The following is a 22,486-nucleotide window of genomic DNA, read 5'->3' on the forward strand; positions in this document are numbered from 1 at the left end:
CTGTCCTGTCCTCCCCCTCCCAATTTCCCTCAATGCTGTACTAACTACTACTGTATGAGTAGTTTAAATGACAGCCCCATGTTAAAGCCACACACACACCCAACAACCTGATAGCAATTAACTAACCTTGTCTGATCGTGAAAAACCCAAGCAGTGTCTGACCTGATTGGTATTTGGATAGGAGACCCCGGGGAAACTATAAACCGTGAAATCTGAAAAACACTCCACTTTATTGTTGCCAAGAAAACAACCTGGACATGTCCATGAAGACATCAGAGGTCAAGTTCAACTTGATGTTTAACCTTTTAGGACTGTGCAGCCTTTTGGATTCAAACTGGTGCTTTGGGGCATGCAGGGGTTCAAATGCAGCACCAGCCTGCAAACCTTTAACCCTGAACTAACCATACAGCAACAAGAGTAGGCCATAAAATAATCTAAAGGAGGGGTGTCAAACTCAAGGTCAGTGGTGCCGGATCCCCCCCTGCACGGTGCTTAGAACTGGCCCTCAGGGGTGTCCTGGAAATAGTGAAGAACTGTCACTAGTTTAGGAGGGCCACACAAAGCCCTCCCAAGCTCCATTTTCTCTGGCAGAGGGTTGCAGGAGGCCGTTGCAGATGAGAAAGGAGCTTGGGAACCCGTTGTCACTGGCAGAGCACCACAGGTGCCTCCAACACGAGTGACATCAAGCTGGCCACACCCACCCCGGCCATGCCATCCCGGCCCTCCCGAGGTCAAACACAACCCTGATGAGGCCCTCAAATTAAATCCAATTTGACACCCCTGATCTAAAGCAATCAAGATGATTTCATAATTTCTCCCATTTTACATAAAAATGCCGCTGGAAAAAGCAGAGGGCTGAGTACGACTTACAGTGGTTTTTTATTTATTTATTTTTGTCACAACATTATATACAAGCACATATAATGAAAGAAAACAATAGGACAGGAACGGTAGGCACTTTTGTACACTTATGCATGCTCCTTATAGTCCTCTTAGGAATGGGGTGAGGTCAATGGTAGACAGTTTTTGGTTAAAGCTTTTGGGAGTTTGAGAACAGACCACAGAGTCAGGTAGTGTGTTCCAAGCGTTAACAACTCTGTTACAAAAGTTTTTGTACCACAGCCATACAGGAAACCACCTTAAGCCATTATTAAACACCCGGAGCAATGTAGGGCTGACCCTCACTCAGAACTCTTTGTAACTGTTCCCTTCTAGCCAAATGAGGGCGCAGGAATGCCCTGGGAGAGGTGGCGACAACGGCAAGTTTCCTTTCTATTTTCATCTCTCTTTGGCTGAGTGTAAAGGAGAGGGTGAAAACAAAAGCATAGTTGAGGGATGGGGAGCAAAGGTGATTTCCTGTTAGGCTGCCTCTTGTGGGGAGTTCTGCTGCCCGCCTTGGTTGCTTTCTACCTTCCCTTTGGTGGGAGGGTGCGCATTGGCCAGTGTCTGCCTTGCCCCAGAGATCAGTAGGAAATGAAAGGGGGGTCCAAGGGTGGGGGAGAAGGGCCGAGGTGGCAGCAAGGGGAGAAGGTCTGCTTTCTATTTGTTCCTGAAGATCAAAAGCATCTGGATCCATGTGGAAAGAGCTGCCTTTGGCCGCTAAGTGAAAGTTTTCCCAAAGATTGGAGGGGGGGGTTGTGGATGGGTGGGTGGGTGGGTGGGGAAGCCAGGACAAACGAAAACGGTCTTTATTAAAAGACAAAAGAAGGCAGGTTTGGGGGACTTTTAAGGCAAACTCTACGAGCCGCTTCTACTGTTGGTGAGAAAGAAATAAAAAGAAGCAGAAAGCTGTAAAAAGAAAAAGTAGAAAGGAAAAGAATGACGGTTTCCCACCCCCTCCTCCTCCATTAACTCCCTGAGGAATTTAAGGCTGGTTTCAGAGAGAGGAGCGGGAGGATTAAGGGTGCTTTACTTTTCCTAAACCAAGTTGCCAGTTAAGGGTCGAGGGGGGGGGGAACAATCTCAGTCGGGAGTGGGGACTGTCCCCAACGGCTCATTTTCGGCCAGAACCAGAAGCTGCTCCCACCAAAAAACCGGCGCAAAACGAGCGAAAGAGGCGGCCGCTTTCCAGATGGATAAACAGAAAAGGGGCTGGAGGGGGGGGGCGCCTGGCCGGGAGGGAAGCGGAGGCAGCCTCAGGTCAGGTCGCTCCTCTCTCCCGTCTCTCCTCCGAGACTCCCAGGAAAAAAAGAGGGGGAGGGCGAGGGGGGGGGCAAGAGGGTGGGAACCGGGAAAGGGCGGGGGTGGGGTGCGGCTCCAGAAGGGAGGTGGGGCTCTCCGGCCGGGAGGAGGTGGGAAAAGAGCGTGAAAAAGCAGCGGCGCGATCCAGTCACACATCAGCGAAGCCGGGCTCGTCCGCCGGCGCGGACCTGAGGTCGCTCGCTCTTTCCTTTCTCCCTTAGGAAACTTCTCGAGCTCGCGCCTCTCCCGGCCCCGCAAGCGCGACTTCTTTTACGCGCCTTCTCTTAGCCCGCTGCCCGAGAGGGATCCCCTCAGCGGACGCAAAGGGAGCCTTGCTCTTTTTCTCCCACCGAGCCTGGAGGCGAAGGGGATCGCGCGACCTCGCTCCCCACCCGGGCTGTGCGCGAAGGGGTTTGGGAGAAGCTCCCCTGCCAGGTCTCGGCACGCCCCCGCCGCGGCCAGACTATTTGTAGGAGTCGCCCAGAGCGGATCCTCGCGCAGTTGGGCGGCCGGAGGAGGAATCCATCCACCACCTCGGGGAAGAAAGCGGGCTTTGAAGCGGGAGGTTTTGTGTGTGGGTGGGGAGAGGATGTCTCTGGGCTGCGGCCGCGGCTCTGGGAAGATGCTGCTGCCTCCGTCCGCTCTGCTGCTTGCCCTGGCCGGGCTGCTGGCTTCCTGGGCGCCACTGGCGCGGGGCGCGGCTTGCGAGCCGGTGCGCATCCCTCTGTGCAAGTCTCTGCCCTGGAATATGACCAAGATGCCTAACCACCTGCACCACAGCACGCAGGCCAACGCCATCCTGGCCATGGAGCAGTTCGAAGGGTTGCTGGGCATCCACTGCAGCCCGGACCTGCTCTTCTTCCTCTGCGCCATGTACGCGCCCATCTGCACCCTCGACTTCCAGCACGAGCCCATCAAGCCTTGCAAGTCCGTCTGCGAGAGGGCCCGGGCCGGTTGCGAACCAGTCCTCATCAAGTACGGCCACGCCTGGCCGGATAGCCTGGCTTGCGACGAGCTGCCGGTTTACGACCGAGGGGTCTGCATTTCCCCCGAGGCGATCGTCACAGCCGAGGGATCCGGTGAGTCGCCTTCAGTTTTCCATCCTTCAACCACCATCCTGGGAGCCCTGGCCCTGCCCTTCTTGCTCCTTCTTCTGAGGTTTCCCTTCCATCTCTCTAATCCTGGCTAGGATTGGGACCAATTCTAGGTATTTTCTGAATCCCTGGAAACTCCCGAATTCAGAATCGCACATTTTCCTTAAAACTCCTCCACCATCATCTTGTCTAGAGGCCCCTTGGACAAACGAAATTGGAATGGGGAGTTGAAGAAATCAGAACTACTGTGTTAGAAAAGGAAGGGGGAGTATGTACTGTGAGGGAGGGGGGGGGGAATAAATGTGGATAAATATGCTCTGGGTTCCTTCTTCCTAAAAGATCCTGTAGAATTCCTCCTCAGCTGAACAACCATTGTCTCAAATCTGCTGGCCTCAAATCTTACCCTACAGATTCACTGTCAGTCGATCCTTGTCTTCTTTTCCCCAATTACCCATCTTTTCCTTGATTGCAAATAAACCTTTCCACTTATTTCATATTTCCAGGTCTTATTTTCTATATTTGCCCACAACTTAAGCAGCAGTACCTTGCTATGGCAATCACTTGAGTTCCCAATCTTGCCTCTTTGATCTGTGTAAAAAGTAAGCCAGTTCCTCTCTAGTCATCTAACCATCCTTGTACCTTTGTGTAGCACAACGCAGTTGATTTATTATGTAAATCTCCAGTTTGGAAAATGAATTTAATCATAAGAACTATGAAATGATTAATCTACTTTTTCAAATCCTTATCGATCATGCCTGATACATCTCAACAGAGATGAGGAACCTGTGGGTCCACAGATGTTACTGCCTGGGGCTCATGAGGGTTGGCCTCCACCAGCAATTAAAGCAATTAAGTGCCTTTAATTTTCTTGTTCTAAGCATATGGGTGTATCTCTATTTCCAGTGTTGTAACCATGATAATTTGCTTACCTGATGTTGGTAAACCACAGTTCCAGCAAACCAGGTCTTCTGACCTGACTCCCTTATTGCCTTTCCATTCCATAATCATAGCTTCTTCAGCCCCAGCCCCTTAAAAAGCCTGCAACCTCCTTTAATGTCTCATATTCTGTTATCCATCTGAATTATTGTAAAACTTGCATAGCAAAAAAAAAAAAAAGGAATTTTGCAAGAAAAATCTTAGTCTTTGGACTTTGTTCCCAGGCAATACTTTCTTTGTGACCAACTAAAATGCTTGTTAGCTTTTTCTTGGTTCATTCAAAATGTTACAACAATATATTTAAGTCTGCAAGGGAAGGGAAGGGAAGAGGAGATAATACTAGTTTTAGTGGAGTTGTCTTCTCAAGTCCCCTGGAAGGTAAAGAAACTTAGGACACTTGACAGTTTGTCCACAATTGTAAACATTGTTGCTTGCCCATTCTTGCAGGTTTCTTTTCTGTTGGATGAACTAAGATAATTGGTCTTATATATAATCTGAACATTTGCTTAGTATTGAAGCCAACTGAAGTCTTCTATGAAAAGAAATCTGTAAATCGGCACCTGATTACCAGCTGTGACTCTCACCAAGGATCTTAGTTTTCATTTGCTCTACTAGAATGAATTAGTTTTCGTTTGCTCTACTAGAATGATAAAATCAGTTTCCCAAAAGTTAATCCTTTGCAAAAAGTTTTGCAACTTTCTAATTTATTATTAGGATCTTGTATGTTTTCTTTTGAATTTATTTTGGCAACGGTTCTGGAAAATGCTAGAGCTTAAGATGCTAGAAAAATGAAACGGCTAGATTCTGTTTTAAGAGCCTCCATTTTCCCTTGCTACTCACACTTCTTGATCTGAAGAAGTTCCATAGATGGAATGGGTTCTTGTTTTTCCTTGGATTATAGTTAAAGCCAGGGAGACTACATACCTATGAAAAGGTAGCTGCACAGTGGAATTAGAATAATGGCACAAATGTCTCTTGGCCACTTTGTAAATCAGGTGGCTGCACAATACTTCTCAGCTACACATGGCATTTCACAGATATTGTCTTGTTTGTTTGTTTTTTAAAAATGTTCCATTAAAATAGGGTTTCCCAACCTTTGCAGTTTTAAGATGAATGGACTCCTGGGAGTCCATGCGTTTTAAAGTTGCCAGGATTGGGAAATCCTGTATTAGGATGCAGTTCTAGTCCCACCTTGGTCATGAAGCCAGCTGGGTAATCTGTACTTTTCATGGCAATATTTTCAGAAAATCTTGCCCTGGCCTTCTTTTTACAGCTTAGAAACATTGACTGGCCCAAGGCTTGGGAGTTGCTGGAAGCCAGTGGTGATTCAAAGGCATTTACACACAAAAAGCATTATATTGTATTTTAAATTGTATGAAAAATATGTTAACATATCCTGCCTGCAATTACAGAATAATGTAGAGGAAATATAAGCATTTTAAATAAAGATTAATAGATAATTGTTCAAAGGGTATAAAGTAGAATATTGTACATAAGTGCATTTATTAAAAAGGAAATAAAACTTCCTTTATATGGTAGAGTTAAATGAACAGGTTTTAAAGGTTTCCACTACACAAATTTGTGGGTTACTTAATTTTTTTATGAGAGAATGTTTATGCAAATAACTGTTTGCAGCCTAATCTAGTGGAAGCGTCTCAGATTTGTGTGCCAATCCTCATGAACAATCTCCATCTTGTCCATTTCCATGTTAACATAGTATTATTCTCAATCCCTCTGGAAACGGAACAGAAATTAGGAAACAGTTGGTGATTTGTGCTCAGAGGCTATGAGAGTGTTTGAGACTCCAAGAGAAATGTGTATTGGAATCCAAAGGTAGCTTTTTGTGACCAATTATTAACTTACCATATAGACTTAGTAAGAAAACCAGAAGGGGTATTTTACCTGTGTCTGCTATAGGTAGAGCCTACCACAATTAAATGAGAGATCTGAGAAATTTCATTTGGCAAATCTTGATCAGTGATGATTAAGTAACCTCTTTAGGTTTGGTTTGGCTACTCATTGGTGTAACTGTTCCCCTTGCATTTCTCCAGTATATTTAAATTTTTATGATGCAAGATTATAAAAAGCAGGCATGAAATCCAGAATACAGAACATCCCTGAAGAAATAAAATTCTCTTTGGTGAAATCCTTCTTATGCTGTTAGTCTCCTGGCTGTGGAGCTCACCAGGTGGTAGGTAGTATTAGCGGATGAGCCTTAAAATTCCTTTACGTCTTAGAGCAATGAAATTAAATGGAAGCCTTCAACTGCAAAGTATACTCAAAACCAAGATTGTTTGTATTAGCTGGCACTGTAGTTTGTTTGCTTTGCTTAAGGCTTTTGGGAAGCAATTTCTGGTGTATCCTGCCAATTCCCAAAAGTTCCAATGAGAAGAAATCCTTTCCATACCGAAAAGGTGGAAAAATCCATAATCTCTTATATACAGGTAGTCCTCAATTTACGACCACAATTGAGCCCAAAATTTATGTTGCTAGGCAAGACATCTGTTAAGTGAGTTTTGCCTCAGTTTACGGCCTTTCTTGACACAGTAAATCATTGCAGTTTGTTAAGTTAATCGCATGCTTGTTAAGTGAATCTGGTTTACCCATTGACTTTGCTTGTTCAGAAAGTTGCAAAAGTTGATCACATGATCCCGGGACACTGCAATTGTCATAAATGTGAGCCCGTTGCCAACTGTCTGAATTTTGATCACATGTCCATGCGGATGCTACAACCGTTGTGTGAAAAATGGCTCATAAATCACTTTTTTCACTGATGTTGTAACTTTGAACGATCACTAAATGAAGGAGGACTACCTGTATTACTGAATTACAAGCTCTCATCTTGAAAGGGCAATGGAAGTTGTTGTTCAACAACATCTGGGGTTATATAGGATCTACATCCTTAACCTGATGAGGAATTGCTTGAAAGCCACATGAGTTGAAAGAGGCTCTGGCAAAAGAATGCATTCCTTTCAAATAAGACAGCTGAGCATAAAGATATATCTATAAGCACAACAAGAGTCTTAGACATTAGATGTTAATTGGTAAAACATGGGCCAGCCATTCTTTCTTGTCCCAAGAAAGCAAGCAATGGCAAACATTTTTTTGAAATTGTTGCCAAGAAAACTACAGGGATTTATCCATTTAATTTGCCAGGGATACTTAGCTCTAAAGCAGGATCAAGCAATCATGGGCATTTCAAATATGGCTCTATACCATTTTTGTGGAACCTAAAAATTGTATTTTAATTTTTTTTTTTAAAAAAAAAAGAATTTTCTAATTCAGGAATGGAGGAAAATTGCTGAATTTGAAAAGTCACAAGTATTTCCAGGTTCTTACCATACTCTTGTAAGGCTAGAGTGCTCTGAATTAAGATGGAAAAACTGCAGAATGCATAGAAAAAATGCCCAAAAAGTGTTCTATTGACCATTTTACAGGGACTAAGGAAGTTGTCTGTATTGGCTTGACATTTGGCTTGCAAAGTACTTGCCATATTTCAGGCTTGGTTGTCTATGTCCTCAGTTTCACTATTTGATTGACTTCATGGTTATGTGTGGAGGTTTACTTTTCCATTAAGCCAGGTTTTGGAATGGTTGGGAACTATTCTGGACATCGTCTGGGCACCAGAAAGTTGAGATTCATTTCAAAATCTAGGCCAGTTTATGAATGAAACAGTAGAGCTAGAAGAGACTTTATAAGAAAGGAAGGTATATATCTCAAGATGGTGTTTGCTCTCTCTTGTGCCTTTCTAAAAGTACATCGTACAACCCAAACAGTATGTTCCTAAATGTACCATCTCACAGCTGAATTTGCACCTTCTGGCTCAGCTGAGACGATTAGGACAGCCCATCTCCCTCCTCAGGCTCCCCATCCCACTCCCCATTCTTCATTCGCCTTGTATTTTGACAACTGGTCTTCAAGCTTCAGCCATTCTAAACCTCACTGCCCAGATCCGTCTGCAGACAGAGTGTTGACTGTTGTTTCAGCTGCCTTGGGTTTGATACCTGCTGGGAAGCTCTGCGGGCAAGTGGTTTCGGATGGCGGAGTGGGGGGCGGGGAGGGTGAATGTCTCACATTGAAGCCTCTGCAAAGGTCCACCTCCCCTAAGCACGGAGGTGCTTCCCAAAGTGCCTTCAGAACAGATCGGCACTGAAATCCAGCTTGGCAAAACTCGCAGCCATTAAGAAACCGTCATATTCAGAGCCACGGAGAAGTCGTTTTCTGTCAGATTGCCCCAACGTTACCTATTACGGAGGACCAGAAAGAGCACAATAGTTTCATTGAATAAAGCCAGTGTGGAATCCATGAACGCCTTCTTTCACTGACGGGGAACATGATGACATGCTTGGTGCTGAGATGTTTTTTAAACTAAACAAACACGCTGGGCTACTAGGCCGAAGCCACCTCTCTTCCCACTCCTCTCTCTCCCCCCCCCCCACTCCTTCTAGGAATACAAATTCCTCATCTTCTAAAAGTAGACTAAACAGTGACTTGAAACTTTGGGAAATGGAGATTCAAACTCAAATTGGGGGGGGTGGGGAAACTGATAGGTCTTTAGGAGGGGTTCCAGGACCCTGGGCTTTTTTAAGCACAAGACTTGGGTCCATGCAACTTGTGGATCAATTACACCTGTTTCTATGGTCCCAAGGTTTGTGCTTAAACACTCCAGGGCCCTGGGACCCCCCCACCAAACCCATCAGTTTCTTCTACAACTTGAGTTTGCATCTCCATGTGAATCATATGCTGTAGGCATACGTGGCCAGAAAGAAGTGGGGGTTTGTAGCACCTGAGGCTATACTGTGCTTTGGATATGTCTTGCTAAGTTATGGTCACAAGGATTCCGGGAAGAATCACCTTAAATGCACTGCATTTGTCAAAGAGCTTGCTTTGTGATAACAGCCGCAGGAAAAAAAAAAACTACAGTTATTGTGCAGACATACTCCCGTTCTTGCTATGTCCTGGCAAGACTCTGCTCTAAAATTGGAGAAAGCCCCACTGCCAATCATTGTGAATCAGAATGAAAAACTATCCCCTCCCCCACAACGCTGCTTTCTCTCAGGAGAGATCTGTTGAGGCAATGATGGACTTGGCTGAGGCAGGAAGGGGTGGGAGGCAAAGTCAAAAGTGAGTTGCATAGAATTCTAGTGTCACTTATCTTGATTGACAAGTGACAAAGGCTTCTGAAATTACACCAGGAGAGTGCATAAAATCTATGTGGCACGTTGCAGTGTTTCTGAATGGCACACAAAGTTGTGGGCCAACTCTCAACCACCTAGCAGCTTTCAGATGTGTTAAATCTCATTTCCCATTACCTACAATATAGTGCACAGCTTTTCCCATTTCCTGTGATTAATCTGCTGGGAGTTGACACTCAACATAAGAGCACCAGCGTGCCTACTGTCCTTGTCCTAATGTTCCCTTTAATTGTATTTATTTTATGTATTCAATTCATGCTTATACTTATATATATTATTTAATATGTATTCAAATAAATAAATAAATAAATAAATAAATAAATTAATTAATTAATTAATTAATTAATTAATTAAAATAAAATAAAATAAAATAAAATAAAATAAAATAAAATAAAATAAAATAAAATAAAATAAAATATCCAGAGAACCACAAGTTCCCACCTTTGAAACTAAATATGTGACTGGGCCTATAATGGAAGATAGGATCTCCTGTCTTGTCCTGTCCTGTCCTCTTATAACCCGCTTGTCCAGCCCTTGGTGATTCAAGGTCCATCAGCACACTTCTCCCAAATGAAAATATTATTCCTGGAACCCTTCAGAAAGGGATTTACTTAAGACGCTTAGCATGACAGGGTATGAAGTTGGAGAGCAATCTGACCACCAATCCTGAACAATCTTTCGTAGCCATGAACAGCTGACTGAACAGGCATTCACATGGGCAAAGTCCCCAGCTCAAAACTGCTTTTTGTTCACTCCCTGGAACTTCACTTCATAGAAACTGCCTTGCCAAAACAGTTTTGCTACCTCTTAAGCAGCCTGAGAAGGTACCTGATGGGATGGCATTTTGGATCGTACCACTTTGGACTCCACTAACATTTAATTTTGTTCGCCACCCTGCTTACCTCTTTGATAGAGAGGCAGGGTGTAAATCAATTATACAACCCAAATAAAAGCTGTACAGAGCTATTTCCTAGAAAAAGAAGAGAAATGAAGTGGAGGCCGAACTACAGTTCTTTCATGTAAGCAATCAGTTTTGTCTTGCTTGTGAAAAGAGAAATCATTTTTTAAAAAGTATTTGTATGTTTCAAACCTATCCTGCCCTCCATGGACACGTCTTTTGATACAATTACTATCATCAAAGGAGAATGGGTATTACTCCGGGTCAGTAACTAACTTGCTACTAAAACAGTGCATCTGAGTAAGGATGCAGTTTAAAAAGGACAACCACTATAGAAAATGGTAACCTATAACCTCATTTTTCTTATAAGATCAGTATAATTACCAATCAATTTAGAGAAGATCTGTTTTAAGAGAACATTGAAGGATTTGCTATTAAAATATGTGGCTTTAAACCTTAAATAATCATACCATATTTATCATCATCATCCAATGAATATCACAGTATATTACTGGGCATTTTCTGATTATTTGGGTTTTAAACAAGAACCAAGAGTTCATAGAGGTATCATTGTAGTATTTGGAAGTGGTTTTCTGCAAAGTCAGTGCTGTAAATTTAATAGTTTAAAATATTGGGGGAATCACTTCAGTATGGCTATATGAGTTCTAGTTACAGGCGACTTTCCCCCCCAAATTCTTTCTACTTCAATTTGAAAATCCCTATTAATACTACTGCTACTTTAATATTAAAGTTATTCATGATTGAAGAAGAAAATTTGAAGACATTTTTATTATTGATCAAAAATCCTTGATTTAAGGCTTATTCTATTTTGGAATGATTCCATTTACAGTTTTTCTTTCCTTAGGCATTTCTCAATCTGCTACCAAAGCAGATGCCAAATAATTTTGTCTGGAGAGACAGTAGAACTATTTTACTAAGAACTTTTTTTTAAAATTTCTCACTCAGAGAATTGGCCTTTCTGCCACATCCTTGCTCAACCTCCCCCCCCAAAAAAACTTCATTAAATATATTCATTTTATTTAATATAAAAATATAATTGTATTACCAGGGAGAAAAAATAATCTACTAAATTGGTTCGCTAATTATGAGTGAATTTAAGCCAGTGGCTGTTAGCCCAGCCCACCCCACAAGGTTGTTGTTACAGGAAAAATAGGAGGCAAGAGTACAAGATATGTTCATTGCCTTAAGCTATAGGTAGAAAAAGGTTAAAAATATAATAATGCTGCTTAAACACCATCTGCATTGACGAAGTCACCATCGGTCAATTGCAAATGGTAATGAAATAGTTTACATCCTGTGACAATATATTTAACACCATCAAACAACATATCTCTAGCATAGGTCCTTGAGAAGGACTTCACTGGTGGATAAAAATGCCAAATCCAGTCTAAATAACTGGCTGACTGAGCGACCAATAAGACTCTACTTACGAAGGAAAATAGGTGAGTGTGGAAGGTTACAAGGACCCAAGACAGTTGAAGGAGAGAGAAAGGCATTGGAAGAATATCCAAAGGGCAGTGAAGAAGATGCACTGAAGCTACAGTATTATACCAGGAAGGTTTATGAGTACTGGAGACACCAAACTGGCCTACAAGAAAGACCAAATGAAGAACCGAAAAGAGACATGGAAAGACAAAATATTACATGGCTAGTACATTACAAAAACAACAACAACTAGCAGGCAAAGCAGATAATAACAAGACCTGGCCATGGCTAAGAGCAGGAAAATTGGAGAAAGTGACAGAGGAGCTAATTCTGGCTGCATAAGACCAAGCCTTTAGAACAAATGCGTACAAAGCCAGAATTTAGAAGACGGCAACAGATAGCAAGTGCCACCTAGGCAAAGAAGGTAAAGAAAAGTGGACCACCTGGTTAGCTGCAGCAAGAAGATCTGCGCAGACTGATTACAAACAATGGCATGACAAAGTAGCAACAAATGGTGCATTGGAAAATCTGCAAGAAATACCATTTGCCTGCCTCAAGCAAGAACATAGACAAAGTAATGCAAAATGAAGCTGAAATGCTCTGGGATTTTAGAATTCAAACAGACAAGTGCCAGCCACACAATATCCCAGATTTAACAATTGTCAATAAGAAAGACAAAAAAAAAAAATCTAGGAAGCCAGGTTTTATTTTGGCAGTGTTTTGCTGAGAAAATCATAATGGCGTGCTAAAAAGCCACATCATGGCTTTAGAGCTGAATGCGTTCTACATAAGGACAGATGAAGGGCAAATGAAGACCTGTGTCCAGCATTACACAGTAGCTAATCAACTGCATTCTAGGTAGATGATGTGGTATTTCGGAGAAGTTGGGTCCTCCTGATACAAGTAGTCCTTGACTTACACCATTTGTTTAGCCACTACTTGAAGTTACAACATCCCTACAATGGTTGCTTGGCAACCAGCATGTATTTACAATGGTTGTAGCATCCCAAGGGCATTTGATTGCCATTTGCAACCTTCCCTGCCAACTTCCAACAAAGGGGAACTCAGATTAACAACCACATAATGCATTTAACAATGATATAATTTTTTAACAACTATGGCAAAAAATCATAACTTTGTTAACTCACTTAACAACCACTTTTCTGGTCCCAACTGTGGTTGTGTAAGAGCCGTGGTGGCACAGTGGTTAGGATGCAGTATTGCAGCCTAAACTCTGCCTACAGCCTGGAATTCGATTATTTCCGGCTCAAGGTTGACTCAGCCTTCCATCCTTCCGAGGTCGGTAAAATGAGGACCCAAATTGTTGAGGGCAATATGCTGACTCTGTAAACCACTTAGGGAGGGCTGTAAAGCACTGGGAAGCAGTATATATAGTAAGTCTAAGTACTATTGCTGTTGTAAGTCAAAGACTATATTTATACTCACAAGAGGTAGAAAAGGATATCTGAGGAAGACTCAATAGTTGGGGACGACTCCAACTATTGTCCCTCTGCCAATAGAAGGCTTCTGTAAGTGAAACATGGAAGCAGGGAATTTTCAGGCACAATCTTCTCCATATAGCTCAGGATATTATCCCTTTTGGAGAGTTAAGATTCTTTCTGGAGGAAGGAGGATATGGAAGATAAAGGGCTTTGTGGGGGACTGATTGAGTATACTCTTGTGTACTTTTAATGGCAGGAGTCTTGCGTCAACAGAAAGACCAGGCAGAGGGTGTCACATTCTTGCTATCTGCAGTCTACTTTTGGCAAAAGTCAAAGCAAAACATACAATGTGTTTTGTGGTTTCTATTTTTTTTATCTCTTAGTGGGAGTTAGGGAGCCATGCTACAAGTTTAGCCCTGCTGCAAGTATCAGCAATATTGTCCAATACAGATAATCCTGTCTTAGCACCATCCAACAAAAGCAACTTAATAATGTGGAAAATCACCAAATCGTAAAGCTCACAGATGTGGAGATGTCTATGAACTTAAACAACAGACAAATAATTGGAGCGGATGACCTGAACATAACAGAAATAAACGAAGAAAACAAAATCTTCCACATTTAAGAATAAATTGTGTGCAGTGTTCTGAGAAGAGATACATACTTTGGCGCAGCCTTCTTCAACTTGGCCCCTTTTAGCTGCACTGGGACAAGGATAGAGAGCTGGGCTAAGGCTCAAACTTTTACTCTCTGCTCCATCTCCTGAAAAAATAAAAAGAAATACAGTAAGGTAAGGATGATATATAGTTCTACCTCCTGGTTTTATTGGCTTCTTATATTAGGAAGTGGCCTGTCAATGCAGTTTAAAGATTATGACTAGAATCTAGAGATAAGAGATGAATTCCCACAGAAGTTCTGTTCTTTTTTTTTTATTATTTGAATTTATATCCTGCCCTTCTCCGAAGACTCAGGGCAGCTTACATTGTGTAAGGCAATAGTCTCATTCTATTTGTATATTTATATACAAAGTCAACTTATTGCCCCCCCCCAACAATCTGGGTCCTCATTTTACCTACCTTATAAAGGATGGAAGGCTGAGTCAACCTTGGGCGTGGTGGGACTCGAGCCTGCAGTAATTGTAATTGCAGGCAGCTGTGTGTTAATAACAGGCATTAGCCTAGTGAGCCACTTCCCAGCCCTGTTCGTTTAGTCTGAAACCATTTCCCCTTTTGAAAAGGCACCCTGGCTTGTTCTTTTAGCAGAGGGAATCTGATTCTACAGCAGACTGATTTTCAAGCTGCAGGAAGTTACATCTTCCATACTGATGCCAGAGTCTTTAGATGCCAGAATCTTGCAAGTCAGGTGATTTGATCAATAAATAAAATAAAATCCCAAGCATGAATAGGTAGCATTACTAGTGCCTTCTTTATATTTGCTCAGAGAATAACAATAGTTATTAGCACTTAGACTTATATTAAAAACTTAAAGAACGGTTTTTCCCCCCGAAGGCCATCACTCTGCTAAACAAATAATTCCCTCAACAATGTCAAACTATTTACTAAATCTACACTACTATTAATCTTCTCATCATTTTCATCACCAATCTCTTTCCATTTATGACTGTATGACTGTAACTTTTTGTTGCTATCACTAAGGGTTAAATTGCAACCTATGACCATCATTTGTGTTGTAAATGTTGTACCTTTGATGAAGGTATTTTTTTTCTTTCTTTTTCTTTTTCTTTTCTTTTATGTACACTGAGAGCATATGCACCAAAACAAATTCCTTGTGTGTCCAATCACACTTGGCCAATAAATTCTATTCTATTCTATTCTATTCTATTCTATTCTATTCTATTCTATTCTATTCTATTCTATTCTATTCTATTCTATATACCACTTCACAATGCTTTACAGCCCTCTGTAAGCTGTTTGCAGAGTTAGCATATTGCCCCCAACAATCTGGGCCCCCATTTTACCAACCTCAGAAGTATAGAAAGCTGAGTCAATCTTGAACCGGTGAGACTCAAACTGCTGGCAGCTGGCAATCAGCTGTACTGCATTCTAATCACTGAGCCATCACGGCTCTTATACTTTAACGATGTTAGTCTGCACTATTGCTTTAATACTGCTTTCATTTATCTGAATATATATGAATTACAGCTCCCATATTATCAAGCATGGCATTTGGGTGTGATGGGAGTTTAGTCCAAAACATATTGAATGCATTTGTCCAGGCAAGGTGGAGAAAGAACATTGAAATACCATGAATTAGCAATTTCCAAGAAAATACCATTGCAATTATGGAAACTACATTTCTAATGAATTAATAGCCACCCTAATTAATAGCCGCCCAGCACGAACCATTGATCCCATTGGCTGAGGATTGTGGGATAAACTATAAACTTTACACATCTGGAGAACTGCAGGCTGGAGGTTACTGCCATAAACAATGTTTCTTTTATAAATAGGCAATACATTAAGTTGACAGGCACGTTTCCACGGCAGGATACATCCAAAAAGACTTCTGGAAGAAGTCGGAAATTTCCATTTTCTCTTCTGTCCTTTCATAGCATCCTGCCTTATGAAAGATATACAGTATTTATTTAATATTTTGATACAGCCACAAGACTTAATGATCATTTAATTAAACTTTTCTTGACCAGTTTGTGGCCAGTTTTAATGATGCAGGCCAGTGATGGGTTTCAAACTTTTTTACTACCGGTTCTGTGGGTATGGCTTGGTGGGCGTGGCAGGGGAAAGGATACTGTAAAATCTCCATTCCCTCCCCAATCCAGGGGAAGAATACTGCAAAATCTCCATTTCTTCCCGATCAGCTGGGACTCGAGAGGCAGAGAATAGATGGGGGTGGGGCCAGTCAGAGGTGGTATTTACCGGTTCTCCAAACTACTCAAAATTTCCACTACTGGTTCTCCAGAATTGGTCAGAACCTGCTGAAACCCACCTCTGATGCAGACATTGTTGACTTAATGGACCAGTGAGTTAAGAACATTTTGCATATTTTTTTCATGGGTTTTTTTTTTTTTTTTTTTTTGCACCTGGCCCTAGTTAACAAGAATAGCTCTAGTCACTTTTATGAATTGCTTTTAAAGTTGGAGCTGAGGTACGCAAATTCAGTGCCCAAAGATTGTAGATGGGGCTCCAGGCTCATTCTTAAAATAAATATTTAAAGAGCATGTATCCTTTGTTCTTGGTCTTTCAGTGTATGAAAATATTGATCTAAAACATTTTTAGGGATGATCCTTAAAGATGAGAATATTGTATGTTGAATAGCAGTAGTAACAATAAATTTAGATTAATGTCTTTATTTTAAAGTGGGCAGTTCTTGTGTTCTCTAGTGCAGCTTTTCACTATCAAATATGTCATGGCAGTCATAAAATACAGGTAATCCTTGACTTACGACCACAATTAAGCCCAATATTTCTGTTGTTAAGTGAGACATTTATTAAGTGAGTCTTGCCTCGTTTTATGACCTTTCTTGCTGCAGTTGTTAAGTGAATCACTGCAGTTGATAAGTTAGCAACTTGGTTGTTAAGTGAATCTGGCTTCCCCCTTGACTTTGCTTGTCAGAAGGTCGCAAAAGGGAATCACATGACCCCAGGATACAAGCAACGGTCGTAAGTATGAACCAGTTGCCAAGCATCTGAACTTTGATCACATGATCATGGGGATGTTGCAAAGGTGGTAACTGTGAAAAACGGTCATAAATCACATTTTTCAGTGCCTTTGTAAATTTGAGCAGTCACTAAACGAACTGTCGTAAGTGGAGGACTACCGGTATTATGATGTTTTTACGATCATTAAGTGAATGCTGCACTCATTGAATTAAACAACGGACACAGTTTTGCCAAAACCAGAAGTAAGTGTCAGTTTTGGCAAAAGTGTTGTAAATATGATTATGTGATTTCAGGATGTTGCAAACAGTTATAAATGCAGGACCATCAAAGGAGTGTGACTTTTGGAACTTTGGATCCAGATCGTATGTCCCCTTTTTTGGCTTGGTTGTAACTCTGAACAACTGCTAAACAACTGGTCAAAAAATTGAGGACTGCCTGTATGGCAAATTCTTTTTATCATAGGAAGTTGGACTCTTATACTTGGCTCCTGAGAGAAAGCTTCCCATCCCGTCTGATTTTTTTTAAAAAGCAAATGTAATCTTAGTTCCACTTACTAATGATACAGTCTTCCTCATTCCATGATTTTAAGTCCTAGAATTTACAGTAATTGTATTATATTGGGGATTCTGAGAGTTTCAGGCCAACTCTTCCAAAGATACCAGATTGGGGAAGTCTTTTTTAATGGATGAAAAATTAAGCATTTTGTTGTGGCTGTGTTGAATAATCCAGTATTAAAAAATACTAACACTTGTTTGCATATTTAACAATTCATGCCAGATTTCCCTATGGATTCTAATAATGGGAACTGTAGAGGCACCAATGCCGGTGAGTATATTTTTATCTAATACTTTGTTTTTGCCTTTTACTCTTGTTGTTTTATTGACTTCAGGCCGCAACAGAATAGAAGCAACCTAATAGTGTCAGGATGGTACAAAAAGTATTTGCTTGTAGTAACAAGTTCCTTCTGACTTACCTATTACTACCGGTTCTGTAGCATGGAGGAAAGTGATAAATTGGATAAAACAATGGCAGAGTAGAAACATATATTTAGATAAGATTCTGTTCTGTGGTAACTGTTCAACTGGTATTGTATCCAAGAAGACTGTTAATTTTGCAAATACTGCTTTTCCTTTGACATTCTTTTTTATAAAGGTTAATTCTGGCTTTTTCATATGCTTTATGTCTTGAATCCATATATGTGTATGTGTGTGTGTGTGTGTATACATATATGTGTGTGTATACATATATGTATGTATGTATGTATACACACACACACACACACACACACATTCCCTCTATCTATCTATCTATCTATCTATCTATCTATCTATCTATCTATCTATCTATCATCTATCTATCTATCAGTAGTGGGTTTCATAACCCGGCGCTACCGGTTCAATATCGATAGCATGAGTGCGCAATGCTTCTGCGCATGCGCAGAGCATTTTTTATGATGTCTGGGTGGGTGGGCGGAGCCTCCCACCGCTGCCGCTACTGGTTCACTCGAATTGGGGCAAACCGGTAGCAACCCACCACTGATATACATACATACATACATACATACATACATACATACATATATCTGTGTGTGTGTGTAGGGCTTGGTCGGTCCATCATTTTACAAAAGAAAAAAGTGAAATGAATTAAAGAAGCTTTTAAAGTCTCATAGAGAATAAATGGTTTTCTGTTTGTTTTAAGAAATTCAAATCTTTAAAATAAGACTGACCTGGTTTTTCGATCACTGAATCCAGTCAGTAAATCTGTTATATACATCAAGGATATAATTTTTTTAGCTCCCAGGAGTGTTCACCAGAGTAGAAACGGGTAATAGAAATTAAATATATACCTACAAACATGATTTATATTCATGCAGTAAGTCCTTAAAGCTAATCCTTGCTTTTCCCCTATAATGCACATATGAATGTGTCCTGTTCTCCAATTACTATTCCCAATCATCATCAGACCTTCTTCTTAACCTCCCTGTAATTTATTTTCCAAGTTCCATGGTTCCCTGTTAATGGGAAGTGCCCAAGGCAGGTTCTGTAGCTGCCACACAGAAGTGTGAAGGATTGTAACCAAAGACCATGCTTGTTGGGAATTCTGGGAATTATGATCCCAACACATTGGGAAGGAGCCAGGTTGTAGTAGGCAATTGTAAAAATTACACCAGGAACTGGATCCCATGTGAAGCACTTCACATTCCCTAAAATAAGATGGAAATTTTCAGCACTATCATTTTTTACGTATCTTCAATACCCTATTACAAGGAGCAGTGTGGGATGTTGTTCAAAGAAAAGTCTTGGATCTGAACTATTCTAACAAACATTGCAAATGTTCCATAGTGTATTTTTTGCTGGTGAATAATGTCTTTGGGCAATATCTAATAAAGTAATCCCTGACAAAGACAATTGGCAAGTTCTTTTGTATAAATAATTATCCGTTCTTTCTGGACTGGAAATAACATTTTTGTCCTTTTCACAAAACGTGTGTTTGTGTTTCAAGAAACTTAAAAGGTTTCTCCCAGATTTTTTTATGTTAAAAATATAATGCTTTTGCTGTAGTTTGTAGGTTAAAAGGTAAAGGTTCCCCTTGCACATATGTGCTAGTTGTTCCCGACTCTAGGGGGCGGTGCTTATCTCCGTTTCAAAGCCGAAGAGCCAGGGCTGTCTGAAGACGTCTCTGTGGTCATGTGGCTGGCATGACTAAATGCCAAAGGCACACGGAACGGTTCCAAAGGTGGTCCCTATTTTTCTACTTGCATTTTTTACATGCTTTCGAACTGCTAGTTTGGCAGAAGCTGGGACAAATAACAGGAGCTCACTGCGTTACGGGGCACTAGAGATTCGAACCGCTGAACTGCCGACCTTTCAATAAGCTCAGCGTCTTAGCCACTGAGCCACCACATCCCTTTGTAGGTTTGTAGGTTATTGCATTCTAAAATAAATAAACTATGCCGATAAAAAAACCCATATTCATAAAAGTTGCATTTGCAATGGCCATTGTTTCTCTAGCTCTAGTGCCTTAAGTCTCAAAAAGTGCAATTAGTTTTCCCTTGCTCTACCTTATGCCTGGACATCCCCTCTCACCTGTCAATCCCTAGGATGTTTAGGACTCATCTTTTACATCAAAGCTATAGACAACTTCATTTTGGGAGATTTACACATGAAACTTTTTTTAAAAAAAATAACTTTTGGTGAGGTATCACATCCAGTTTGGAGGAATTTCCTAAACACTTATAGGGGATCCTTTTTTACACATTATTCTAATTCTTTGGCCCATAGCCATTCATTTTTACTTGCTTTTCACATCCTTTATAATACTTTTTGGTCACACTATTCTCACAGCAGGCTTCAAATTGTCAAATGCCAACTTTATTTTTTTTCTTCCTACTAATGGCCAAGAATGGAGGGAAAGTGCCAAGGATATTGTTGGAGATGGCATGCTACACAGGATTACCACTATCTTGTGGTCTATCCCCTTCCACCACCCCTATTCTGGGGGCACAAGACCCAGAATAGTTTTTCTACATCACCTACCAGGGTTTGACTCCTAGAAAACCAAGCACCGTATTGCATCAGATCAGGCATTTTCAAAACCCACATTTTGAATTGGACTGGGAAGTCTAGTGGAAACTAGTGCAATGACTGCGGAATGGGGGTTCTCCTGCAATGGCAGCTTAAGAAAATTTAGCTAATTTAAGGTAGAATTCCACTGGAGATGCAAAATGTTCTGAATTTAAATCAGGGGTCTCCAACCTTGGTCCCTTTAAGCTTTGCTGGCTGAAAGACTTTGGGAGTTGAAGTCCACAAGTCTTAAAGGGACCAAGGTTGAAGACCCCTGATTTAAAATGCTTCTGAGCTCAAAGCGACTTATTCCAATCTTATTCCAAGCATCTGTTGATATTCTGATTATCTTGCAAGTCTTTTGAGCTTGGAATACTTCAAGGACTGTTGCTTTCAATTCGAAACAGGGTATTCTTGAGCTTAAAATGTTTTGCACATTTCTCAGCTTTGAATCATACAAATAGATGTGAAAATCTGTAGCACTCCACTACTTATGTTTTCTGGGTTGTAGACACAAACAGCCCTGTTGTTATTTTTATTCCTGTTATTACTAAAAAGGCAAATAAGCTTTTCTTCCAGGTGAAAGCTAAATTAAATGTTCTTACATATCTCTGTTGATATATTTCTTATCTTGACTGGCAAAGTCGAGAGCAAAAAGGCAGGCAAGACATGTGACATTGTCTTGGAAGTATGTATGTATGTTTATTGCAGTGTCTTCTGAATTTTCTATTTAGTGATATACAAATTATCAGGCAGCAAACTAACAATTTAACTAAGCAAGTTGACAGAGTGCACAAGCTTGCAATGTAATATCTTGCCTTATCAAAACAGAAGAAATTATTGTTGAAAAATGCGGTTTTTGAGGGAGGAAAAAACCACTAATGCAGATCATACTGAGAAGGTGGCTAGGACCAATAGGAAAGTTCGGTTCTAAAGATCAGCTGACTATGTGGGTGAGGATCTGTCCTGAATTTACAGGTAGTCCTTGAGTTACAACAATAATTGGGACCAGAATATCCATCACTAAGTAGCTGCAGTTGTGTCACATGGCCGCATTGCCTCACAATGGCAGTCCGGGGACTCCTGTTGGCTGTTGTTAACTGAATCCCACCATATTGTTAGGCAAGGGCCCACCCAATCCAAGCCATTCCCAACTCCTCCAATCCATTGCGAGAAGGCCATGTGCAATTTGGATAATTTTGGCCTCAGGAAGAAGGTTTGGCTAAGGGTATATGTGGTCTCAGGAAAAAGGTCCTCCCCAGCCTTGGGGAGGACCAGACGAGATGCAATTCATCATTAGGAGGAGGAAGAAAACAGCAAGCATAAACTGGGGGTGGCAGGGCCACTGGAGTGCAAAGAGACAGATAGCGGGGAAGCCAAAAGGGTAGAGATGGATGGAAGAGAAGTGGCGGGGGTGGGGAGTTAAAGAGGCCCTGTGGTTAATTCCTGTATAGTAGAACCTCTGGTCACAACCATAATTTATTCCATAACTTTGGTTGTAACCCGATTTGGTCATGACCCAAATCTAATTTTGGAAATTTGGCGCTTACAAAAAAAAATGCCGCGGAAAGCGAAATCTGCTGTGAAACAAACGAACAAAATTGTGAATTTTTTGGTCAGAACCCGATTTGGTCATGGTCAGAAGCATTCGTGACCAGAGGTCCTACTGTATTTATAATTCTATAAGTACAGGTGAGCTGCTAAGTTCCCCATATTTTGATCACTTGACCATGGGACTCTGCAACTCCCATAATTTCTGGGACTGGGCATAACTACCATTTGTTCAGTCCAACCAAGTTCAGTGCCAGCTTAACTTTGAATGGTTGCTGAACAAATGGTTGCTAAGTACAGATAATCCTCGATTTACAACAGGTTACTTAGTGACCATTTCAAAGTTACAACAGCACTGAAAAAAAGTGACTTATGACCATTTTTCAGACTTAGGACCATTGCAGCATTCCCATGGGCGCATGATTTACTATTCGGATGCTTAAACAACGGACACACATTTATGATGGTTGCCATATACCTGAGTCATGCAATCCCTCTTTGTGACCTTCTGACCAGCGAAGTCAGTGGGGAAACCAGATTCAC

General features: G+C 41.2%; 1 protein-coding gene across 2 annotated transcripts in view; it reads left to right on the forward strand.

Annotated features, from left to right (window-relative positions):
- Positions 1-2,312: 2,312 nt before the first annotated feature.
- FRZB (frizzled related protein) overlaps positions 2,313-22,486 on the forward strand; it is a 33,628-nt gene continuing 13,454 nt past the window's right edge. The window contains exons 1-2 of one of the 2 annotated variants that reach the window (XM_058164965.1): positions 2,313-3,260; positions 17,607-17,654. In XM_058164965.1, the coding sequence (XP_058020948.1) occupies positions 2,771-3,260; positions 17,607-17,654 (538 nt within the window). In that variant the 5' untranslated portion in view covers positions 2,313-2,770. The remainder of the gene's footprint in view (positions 3,261-17,606; positions 17,655-22,486) is intronic. The other variant, XM_058164966.1, reaches the window with a different exon arrangement.

This window comes from Ahaetulla prasina, chromosome 1 (assembly GCF_028640845.1).
Source record: "Ahaetulla prasina isolate Xishuangbanna chromosome 1, ASM2864084v1, whole genome shotgun sequence".
Lineage (NCBI taxonomy): Eukaryota > Metazoa > Chordata > Lepidosauria > Squamata > Colubridae > Ahaetulla > Ahaetulla prasina.